Source organism: Diadema antillarum, unplaced genomic scaffold (assembly GCF_040938485.1).
Source record: "Diadema antillarum isolate AM-2024a unplaced genomic scaffold, OU_Dant_1.0 seq00001427_RagTag, whole genome shotgun sequence".
Lineage (NCBI taxonomy): Eukaryota > Metazoa > Echinodermata > Echinoidea > Diadematoida > Diadematidae > Diadema > Diadema antillarum.
In genome coordinates this window covers 1-11560 of record NW_027272179.1, presented here as the reverse complement: position 1 = coordinate 11560, position 11560 = coordinate 1, and the positions used below count along the sequence as shown (strand labels likewise).

The 11560-nt window shown below is 40.4% G+C and overlaps 1 protein-coding gene across 1 annotated transcript; it reads right to left on the bottom strand.

Annotated features, from left to right (window-relative positions):
* Positions 1-1105: 1105 nt before the first annotated feature.
* LOC139709354 (branched-chain-amino-acid aminotransferase, cytosolic-like) lies at positions 1106-10508 on the bottom strand (the record flags this gene model as incomplete). Its single annotated transcript, XM_071621312.1, has 6 exons — positions 1106-4790; positions 5652-5798; positions 7335-7403; positions 7608-7836; positions 9592-9755; positions 10389-10508. Coding segments are annotated over 6 exons (828 nt in total), but the record flags the coding sequence as incomplete, so codon positions are not given.
* Positions 10509-11560: the final 1052 nt, after the last annotated feature.

Genomic DNA, 11560 nt, shown 5'->3' with positions numbered 1-11560 from the left:
ACCTGAGCAATGGAACAAAGTAAGAGATGAAGACAGACAGACCAAGAAGATACCGGTATGACTAGGTTCCAAGTGTCAAAACGCTGGCATATTGCATATGAGATTTCATGAGAAGAGATAAATGGGGATCCTCACAAATGTAGCCACAATGAGATAATGTTTTTCTTTTCCTCTCCCCCATTGCGACATTCTCAACAGCAACAGCAAATAAATTGAAGTTATTATTATTTTCTAGACTACAGCAGTCAGAATGTCCTTGAATATATTCTTTTACAAATTTTTCTCTCTTTGTTCTCCTTCATTTTCCTTCTTCCTTTTTGAACTACAATTGTAACTTTAAAAAGTCAGGTGAGTAGCAGAAGAGGTTGTCCGTAACTGCTTTCTTTGGGGATATACAAAACTGTCACTCTCTATTTCTTTCTGCTTTGTGCAACTGTACGAGCACTGCTTCGAAATAAATGAATTCCAACCTTCCTGCTGAGAAGACAGCGTTGGATGCTCCCGACAGATGACAACTTTCACGAGTACTGCAGGTTAAAATGACTATCACCATTTCAGCTGTCGTTAAACTTTAATACCAACTTCAGCTGTCGTTACACTTTAATATCAAAACAATATCGACCAGCACACATAATGCTTGCATTATATTGACCAGCAAACACCATCTTTATGAAAACATTCATGAAATATGCATTGGTTGGCCTTTGAATGAGGAGAACACCTTGATATAGATATATCACAGCGTGACTCTAGTTATTCCATATTATATATAAGATCAATGCATTCCCTACGACACAGGACAAAAATACAAATATTCTCAGTTGTGAACTAAGAGGCAAATATACACCATTAAATTTGATATGATTGTGATCCAAACTTTTCAAACTCAGTCCAGTGAGATAAATTTTGTGTGTTCTTTATTTTGCTGTCCATATGTTATTTATACACGCACCGGAAAAGATTTACATAGAGAAATCACACATTTGTAAGCAAATGCCTTATCTCCAACTTTTTTCTTTTTTTTTTTTGGGGGGGGGGGGGGAGGGAGGGTGTGCGTGTGTAAGCATCACATTGCCTAACATGCACACAAGTTTTCACACTGCACAATATTCCACATTTCCATTACTCAACATACAGCTTTGTAGTATGGTGGATAGGTGCCCGTTTGGTTTTAAACTCCTGGTATACATGTACACGTGTATTTTTCTTTTCCTCACACAGTAACTGTCTTGGCATGTCGAAATATAAGATGTCCATATACATGTATCTACCCTGTCAAACAAACACTTGTAGTCTGATTTCAGCCCATGAACAGTGACTAAAAGTCAGACACATAGTAATTCGATTCCCAAGTCCTACTTGCACTGCACATATGCGACTGTTATCAAGACTATATCTTGGGTGCATAGTGAATGGTTGAGATGAATGAAATAAATAGATGAATGCAGTTATGTGGTAAACTTTTACAAATGGCACACGTACATAGCACAGAAATCCCTTTCCCCATCGTTGTCAACTGTACAAGATTTCTACTAGGTGTAAAATATGTCATAAATATAAATAGCACATCGAGTCTCAGACCACATAAATTAGATTTATGCTTTTCATTTTTTCAATATTTGTGCATTGCTACATATCGATGAATTCATTTGAATAATGTGCAACAATCGAAAAGTATCTGCAGGTCCTTGTTGGGGTACACCATGTCAGTTCACTCATCGTCACAATTATTATGGAGAAGTAGATCATAGTAAAGACTGACAGTTCTACGCTCAAAAAAAAAAAAAAAAAACTGCACTACACAAGACTTGTTTGATTAATTTCTCACGCTGTTATTTCAGAAACATTAGTACGATTGACGGGACAGATTCGGGGGAGTCGCAATTTGGCTGCACGACTGTAGCCAGTGGGGGGCGCTGTAACAGTTTTGTTGCGGTGTGTCCTTTGGCTTGCCATCACCCACAGCAGTGGTATGTGTTCCTCTGACAACAACAGCAACTATGAAGCTCCAACATGCCACGTGTCGCGAAAATCATCAATAGAAAGAGCCGGATCGACTGATGACAAAATGAGCTATCTCTCTAGCGCCCTCATGAGACAAAAATGTGTAAACTGTAACATGTAATTGCAATCCCCCCGAACTGATGGAAAACATGTGGAACGGTTAAAACACTTATCGATTAGGACTGACGAGCATTAGTTTTAAGTGGTTGGCACAATAATACGGTAGATGAATCTCCAGCTTTACATAGCTGCCTGAAAACACTTCAGTCCAATGACATACATATTGTGCAGAATAAAAAAAAAAAGGAGATACAGGTATATAAATTGCAATTCTTTTTCAAGATATATTCTTAATATTTCAGGGGGAAAATCTATTATCAGCCTTGACAGCAAAATACAGATACATTATTACAGAGCATATTCTTCACTCCCTTACAATTTCTAGCTGCCCTTCTCTACAGAAAGCTTTTCACTCAGATTATAACTACTGCATATGCCATATAATTTGCCGTAGCTGCATTTGGTTTTAAATCACAGGTTGGCTGAAAATTTAGAAAATAACAACGCAACAACATAATTATAGTGCCTCCCAATAAACACAAATGCAACATTTGATGTCTCTGAGGTTAGCAATAGTATACTTTGCTTCTTGTAAAAGGTATACTACTTGTTTTTCATTTTTCACAGCTGCGGCAATCAATCACAAATTTGTTCGCAGGAAAAATTGTTTGGATGGTTGTGATTCTGAACACATCACAGTCGCGCAACATATGGCATATACAGTATTGAAATAAGTTCACCTATCTCCTGGGTGTCTCGTTTCATTGCTATAAATGTCACAAGTGAATGCATAATTGTTTTTCTTGTGTGTGTGTTTGGTTTTTTTTTCAGCTTACCGGTTAAGATTAGAATCCAGAAACCACATACTTGAGTTGCCTAGTCTACTTCTTTTTTTTTTTCCCCCACGGCAATGCAAGATGTTATTTGCACGGGTGGAAAACATGGAGAATACCACAATGTCATGATGTTCTTGTCGTCATTTGAGCACAAGAATGGCATTATATGACCGCGCAAGGTCTGTGGAAGTTACACCCTTCTGCTCCTCAAGTTGAATCTCAGCATTACAGGATGACAGTACAGTTTGCAATCTTCTCTGCAACTTTGCTGAACTGAATTTCCAGCATAAATGTTTCCCAACATAATGCTACATGGCTTTAAAAAATGACGTTCTCCCCGCTTGCGGTACGGTCTCAGAATAATGTGGCACACAACAGGGAGATGACACTGTAGCACACATAGGTCGGAATTCGTGAAGGTAGTTTAAATCTAGTCTATGCTTTATGCAGAATTCTTCTGCGCAAGTGCGTGTGACAGATCGCGTATGCAAACAAACATCCACAATTGACTGTGTGTTGATACTTGTGTATGAAACATAGGTCTATTTCACACTTGATTTAGTCCACGGACTCAATTTAAACCATGCTTTTCATTTAAACCACCTTTGAGAATATGGGCCAAAAAGATTAGGGCAGAACACTGCTCTTTGAAAGGGGGCCACACCATTTCTACACCACCAGAATTGCCAATTACCGTTTGATATACTTAGGCTAAGAGGGAAGTGTTTGGCGCGGAACACTTTGTCTAAGAATGTAGTGGCTGGGAGGGATTTGAACCTCAGACCTACTCATCAGTCAAAAGCCTTCAACCTCTGTATGAGAGGATTACCTCAGACCCCACCTAAGAGTACTAACAAAATGCCATATATCTAGCGAGTCTAATTTTTTTGTGTATCAGTGCCTCCCAACAATTTCAAGAGTGGTTGAATTCCAGATCATGGAGTATAGCACAGGATGGAGAAATGTCTGCATGCATGTCACATTCATGGATGGATGAAAGTTGTACCTTCACCTGTTGCAAAATTTGTGATTGGCACCTGACGCGCGAAATTTGTGAAAACAAACAAACCCCCCCCCCTCAAAATATATGGCGTATACAGTATCCCAAAACAGCGATGTAGAAGCAAGGTTAATGGCTTTGTGTCGCTGAGGGATGGGGTACATACACACCATAGAAAGAAGCAAAGAGCACTGGATCCACAGACTTCAGCAGTGTCAACCACCTCGCAGTTCTCAAAACTGACAATATATCATGTATACAGATAATATTTGTGCATAAAACGTGTCCAGGGACAGCAAACAAAACAGGCAATATAGAATTTAGTCATAAATAGAAAACATAGAGTGAATTCAGACAAGAATAAAGATACGCATAAAACACTCTTGAGCTCTCTAGGAGAACAAATTAAGCTTTAAAAGAAAAAAATAATTTATGAAAACACCATGCTGACAAGAAAAAAGAAAAAAAAAATATAGGGAGATATCAGAGGGAGGGGTGGCAAAAAAAAAGGGGGGAGGGAAATGGAGGCAGGGGGTCAGATAGTGGCAAAGATAAAGTTCTGCAGGGAATAGACATTTCTAAATCCCAGCACAGACCCTGTATATTCACTAGACGCTCCAAGCATATAAACACTCTCGCAAAAAAAAGGGGGGCAAGGTGATGGTGGTGGGTTGCCGTCGCCGATGGAGCGAAGTATTATCCATGGGTGCTAGCTACTCTCGGGGGCTTTAAAAAAAATGTTTCTGACACCCCTGCACTGGATGACGGAGGGCTCCTCTGCGCCATCCCGCTCATCTCGCGGTGCTGCTGATCGACGACTCCTCGTCGCTCAGCTCCAGGTCGATGATGTCGTCGATCTCCACCGCCCACTCATGTGGGATGCGGCCGTACTGAAGGTGAGAGATGGGAGAGTAGAAAGAACATAAAGTGTACTCCGTATTGCGTTTATGAAATCCATACTTTTATTCCCTAGTGCTATTTTTCACGCCTGCATCAAACTGCATCCGAAAGTCCCAGCTTGGTTACTAAAATGTAAAAAAAAATATGTTGGTAACAAGGACATTGACAATTTCAAGGCTGCCAATATTTTCCACATTGAAATCTGAGAGGTTTAAAAGAGCAATCAGGTAGGTACAATGATTATTTGCAATTACCAGGCATTTCATTGCACAAACGTAATTACCAACTCATGGGGGCTTTCATATTCTTTTTGTCAGGATATGAAAAGAAATCTCAATTTTCTTGACATCCTCCTGTGGAATCAGGAAAACTTTGCAGCCCTGACAATTGCATCTGATATTTCTCATTTTTCATCACACGGAAATCATGCCAGTGTATCACGGGCTGAGGCGAGTGCTCACAAAGCCGATGTGAACTGCAAAGTGACATGCCATTCTACGCAACTAAAACTGAAAGATTTCCCCTGACCTATCCCCAGACATGTTCTAAAATATTACCTTTAGCACTAATGCTTAAAAAAACATACTATTACAATAATCTCCTTTATACATACACCTTTTTTTTGGCACAAATTTTGCTGTTACTGTGAATTAACCACTTTTGAATAACAACCCATTTGAGGGCGTTTCCTTTGACCAAAAGAGTATGGTTTATACACCCAGGGAAGGGGAGGGGGAAGCGCGACGTAACACTGCAAGAAAATGATGAGGAAAATTCAGAATAGATGCGTTTTAGCCCAAAGCCCGCAGTATCACTCATTCCTAATGGAGATTAGAGCGTATTAAACCTACCTGGATGTCCATGAGGCTGTCGTAGAAGCGTCGGCACAGCTTGGCGCCGTTGTCCATCGTGGGAACCTCCAACATCTCCCCCTTGTAGAGCACCTTGCCGATTGGGCACACCACGCAGGCGGTGCCTGCCCCAAAGAACTCCACAATCTGTTTTATCCAAAAAAAACCCAGAAATACTCTAAATACAACTTGATTTCTGCTTTTTGAAGATAAGAAAATCATGCTTCTTTCTTGTTTTCTTTTATCTTCTATCTACTTGATCCTATTCTCCATTTGAACCAATATACATGTACACGTAAATCCAGAATACCTTTGAGTATATGAAGGGTTTGTTTGCAAAAACCAATAAGTCCATTTTTGAAGATTTTGAAGTACGATCTCTGTCATAAAGTACAAAATAATACCTTTTAAATGATATAATGGTCACTACATATACAGGTATATTTTTGAAGTTATGGCCAAAAGAAGCAAAATTTATCTTATTATTCTCTTTATTTTTCTTGACCTTTAATCGCAAATATCTCTATTTGGCAAATATGGACTTATCGGTTTTTGCAAACAAACTCTTCATATGTTTTCAAGCATTTGGTGCAAAATGAAACTGGCAAGAAAATAAAAGCATGTGAATACTTTTGCTTCTCGTATATATTTCATCTCTTTGATTCCATGAAATTAAAAACACACCAATTTCATTACGCCTGCCTAATCACAAAAAATTACTCACATGAAACTTTCCACTTTTTCAGTAACCAGTTATAGAAATATTCTTTAATTTCTATATGAACATTAAAAGAAAATCAATTTCTTATATCCATGTGTTTATGCATGACACTGTGCCTCCATCCAACAAAAATTGTATGCCATTATGACAGGGTTAAAGAAATTAGGTAATATCTAATCATCGACAGTCACTTTTTGGACGTCTGTACCAACTGTTAAGAAAATGCTCAAGCTGACGTGCAAAATGCCAAAAAAAAAAACACATCACAGTTAAGAGCCATACAATGTCATTTGAAAAGGCAACAAATAGAGTACTTTGTGAAAGGTGATCTATCTTTCAAGTTTTCAAGCCCCCTGTAGAGCACAATAAATTCACTTAAAAAAAAAAAAAAAAATCTGTCTTCACTACAATAACTTAAGTTTTCTACAAGGAAAAACCCTGCTTGAAAAATGGTCCAACTCCAAGAGGTGTCACTTGTAATATGCTAGTTTGTCGTTAGCATATGTGCACATTGGTACAAATGACCTTTCTTTTTTTTCTCAGTTGGTTAGGCACTTTACTAATTTTCAAAGCGTGATAATGCAGACGCTTGTGAGAGACATACAAATTTACGGCATTCATGTTCAAAAAAAGAACGAACTTGCGTAAACCAGGTGATCAGAATGGTCTGTCAATTGAACCCTTTTGGAAGCATCCACTTCATTTTTTTGCATCAAATATATCGATAAACTTTATCTACTGATATAATGCCAAATACCAGGCTTGCTGCCACGAGGTTACACTGGCAAGCACCATTGACAAGGATTACAATAATTATTCTGTATCACATATACACTTATCTCAATGAATTTAAAAACCAACATGGCTGTTGATACAAACGACTTTTTTCCACTCATGTGTGAAGTGGAACCACAAACTGGCTTCAATATGACACCAATTAATGACCGGTGAATTTTTCTTACCCTCTTCTCTGACAGTGCCCTCTTGAACTCATCCATGGTAAGTCTGCGCTCAGTCACCTTGAACTCACCCTGATACACACAAGAAAAAACAAAAACAAAGACAAAAGCTAAGACAATGTTACTGGCAATACGATTCTATAGTTTAGCTGCAGTTACTCAAGTAGTGCAGGAGAATTACGTCAAGGGGAAGCTCACTTTAATCTGAATCAATGAAAAAGAATGAATATTAGAGAACACTTGTGTGATAAATGCCAAATACTGACGAAGACCCACCCATTCCCTGGCGAGGTCCAGGAGGCTCATGCGGGTGACGCCGGGGAGGATAGTGCCGTCAAGGGGTGGCGTGATGAGCTCCCGCTCGCCGTTCTCGTTGTCCCAGAAGACCATGATGTTCATGGTGCCCACCTCGGTCAGGTAGTGGTCGTCGCCGTAAAGCCAGAGGATCTGCTGGCATCCCTTTTGCTCCGCCGCCCGCTGCGGCATGATCGTCGGCGCGTAGTTGCTGCACGGGAAGGAGCGCAAAGCGAGAGACAACCCAAAGATTAGTTTCATAATGCAGCGTTTTGGACCACATAGACACGAGGAAAACTCGGATGTGACTTGCCATATTTGAGTTCATTCCATCAGGGCCCCATTTCATAAAGAGTTGATACGATAGCAACTCTTGCTGGAATGGCAATTGTCATGGAAACAAGAATCCAGCTTGATGATTGGCCATTGCTATTGGAAGTCGCAATTCCAGAAAGAGTTACTATCCTATCACCATTTATGAAATGGGGCTTGCAGGTGTCATGCTTACTTTGTCAAAAGGAACTACCAGAATAAAATATACCCCCTTCACACTACATGTGGCGGGGGTATAAATAGATTTGGATAATGATAAGAGTTATATCATCTGGGTAATGACTGCTTGAAATCTACAGAGAAAAAGCAGATTAATTTCATTTGTTAAAGCTCTTGAATGCTACTTGCCATATTTGAGTTTGTTTCATTGCAGCACCACCATATGGCCTTTCCTATGCATCCTATTTCATCCCCGCCCCCTTCACTTGTCCTGTTTGTAAAATCTTACACCCTGTATAAAATCAATCATCACTGCATTGCTACTGGTCTGGTTTGATGCTGCATCCCCATTCTTTTGTATCCTTTGCAGGTTGCCCATCCATGAGCCCAGGGATTATCACAAAAGCCCTACAATACCTATCCTTTGTGTTTACTCACTCAATTGCTTTAATCCCTCCCTTCCCTCCCTTCCCTCCCTTCACCCACCCCCCAACCCCCCTCAATAATCAATTGGCTCCCTGCTTGTCATGCCAAATCTACCCCTTTCTCCCCCAGGATTATTATAATCCATATCAGACTAGCATTCATGGCTGCAAAAATACCTCGGGAAGCCAGCCACTTTTTCACATGAGCTAATTCAAACTGGCACCTCTCAAAACATTTTCACTTTTCTTTACTGGCAAGCAAAAGACAGGAAACATGGGTGAATTTTGTATCATTTTATGGGGGTGGGGGGGGGGGAAGTATCATTCTAAAGAGGAGAACTCTTTCTCAACATACATGAACTAGGGAAGCACTTTGAGAGCGAAGACCTCCATCAATCATGCAGCTCATTTCCACCACTGATCTTGTTCTTCCACAGAGATATCAGTGATTTCCACCCATACGTACTTATAGCATTGTGTGCTGAAAGTCGCCCGATTTCCCAATATAGACGCCTTTGTTACGTCATAAACCCTCAGCTACATGGCGCGCCTCGTCCTAGCAGAAACTAGAGCACGCACTTTAGTGCGCGCATGCAAACCTCAAATACGCGCAGCCTGAACTCCCGAGTTCATTGACCCTACCTGCCAAAATATCAAAAATCCTTTATAAATTCCCCAGAAATTCTTGGATCACTACCAAAATTTAATCATCTGTTACTTGTATCATTCTAAATCTTTCCTGCAAGTTTCATTCAAATTCCTTAACTACTTTTTGAGTTATTTTGCACACGGACAAACTAACTAACTAACAAACGGTAACGAAAACATAACCTCCTCCCTTGGTGGAGGTAAGAAATCACTAGCATTCAATTCATTTAGCAGTTATAGCATTCAACAAAGCCTTAACTAATGGCTGCATCGCTGCTATTTCAACTATGAGATATCCCATATCTGGCCTGTATGGCATGTGGGATAAAGGGTTTGTAATCACTCTGTCATTTGAATTTATTTTGTTACAATGACAAGAAAATGCTGATCAATGTTATTACCATCCAAGCTTGGCGAAGCCCACGCCCCCTTTCCATGCCCGGACATTCTCAGTATCGGCGTACAGCGTGACGGGGCTGAATGTCCCCGTGGTGAAGTAGGGCCCGACCGGGCCCAGAATGACGAAGAGGAGCGAGTGGCTCGGGTAGTTGACACCAAGCGTGGGCTGGAAAAGAATAACAACAGAGTAAATAATTCATCCTTTCCTGGCCAGGGACTTTGGACAATGTGTGCAATGCTATGGGGGTTTTCTGCACTCAAAGCACATGAAGGGTCAATGCAAATAACAAAGCAAGAACCCAGGGGGGCAAGATGGCCTCCTCAGCAAAAGATAATTTTGGTCTACACACACCTTCCATGTGGTGCCCCTAGATGTTGGTTCTAGGACAATTTTTCCCCGGACAATTACCATGGACAATTCCCCTTACCCTAATCCTTAATCTCATCCCGACCGTAACCCCCATTTTAACCCTAACCCTTATCCTATTCTGGACTCTAACTCTATCACTGAACTGATATTCAGCCAGGGGGTAATTGTTCTGATATGTTTATTGATGATATGTCTTTTAACTGGCTATGTCTTTAGGGAGGGGGCCCATTAAATAATCATCACGCTTTATCCATTACAGCATCTACACAAAATAAAATTTAACTGAACTCCTAAATCATCATATGGAAATGTACCAAGTCTGGAACCTCCCCCCCCCCCCCCCCCCCCCTCCCTTCTGTATGTACTAAGCAGAGGGTCTGTAAATATACATACTAATGGACAGAAATAGTGCCCTCTACAGTCCCTTACCTCTGTGCCAATGAGCGTGGGCCTCATGTACAGTGAGCTGGACTGAGAGTTGGGAACCCAGTCCCGGTCCATGTGGACAAGGCGGGCCATACAGCGGATGAGCTCCTCTCCATTAAAATTCTATGACAGATGAAGTCAGATCATTACAAAAAAGGCTTGATTGTTGTTTTTGCAACATTGTCATGTAATGTATGAAAGAGATCTCTGACATACTTAAAATAAACAAATTCAACAGACAATGCCTTTTCAACAACAAACACTGGGCGTTGACATTGTTCACTCAGAAAAAGAAGAAAACAGAGATCAAAATATCACAGTGACTGCTAATATGTATTCCTTATAACCGACATGCTCACAGGTTAAGAAAATACACAAGCAGGAACATAAACATACAGCCATAACACACACACACACAAGCACACACACAAACACTCAGCCCATACCACATGCACTTGTCAAAAAAAAGTTAGTCTACACCCTATCTCTGAATGCAGAGCTGATGTGTTCATGCCACCACAATTTTATGACCTACAAGTTGTATGAATCTTTCAAGGCTCTTTGAAGAATCTCTGCACTCGCTCTTCCTAAAAAAAACACTCCCAACTCAGCAGCATGATTTGTCAATTTCTTATCTACAGACAAAGCAAGCTAAATCCTCACATACTTCTTTCTTTATTCATGGTTATCTGGAGACATAAGAGCAAATACTAAAGGGCACTCAGCAAGCTAGTTCCAGAGCAAGCAGTAAGCTAGGCCCAAGTTAGAAGGCCAGGCAATGACAGAAGACTAAAAACTCGCTTCAGCCTTGGCCTGTGGCTATTGATAGGCCTGGAAAGGCTTGAACTGTAGATAGTGCATTTCTCCCTTTATCAAAGTATACTTCTCTCTTTTTCATAGTATATATGTCAGCCCTAAACCTTGAGGCTGCTATAACACCATACTAAATCTGAAGAATTGGTGTTCATTCCATCCTGGTTCAAAACTGGCAAACTTTGAAAGGCAGTGCTCGGATTGATAGTGACCGCATCACATGTCTTTTGACTGTAAACATCCTGTGGACTTTAGAAATGGATATGGTTCAGTTCACACTTGGATGGATATTCATGGTATATTTGTCAGTCCTAAACCTTGAGGCTGTTAACACCGTGTAAATTCTTGTGTCCATTACATTC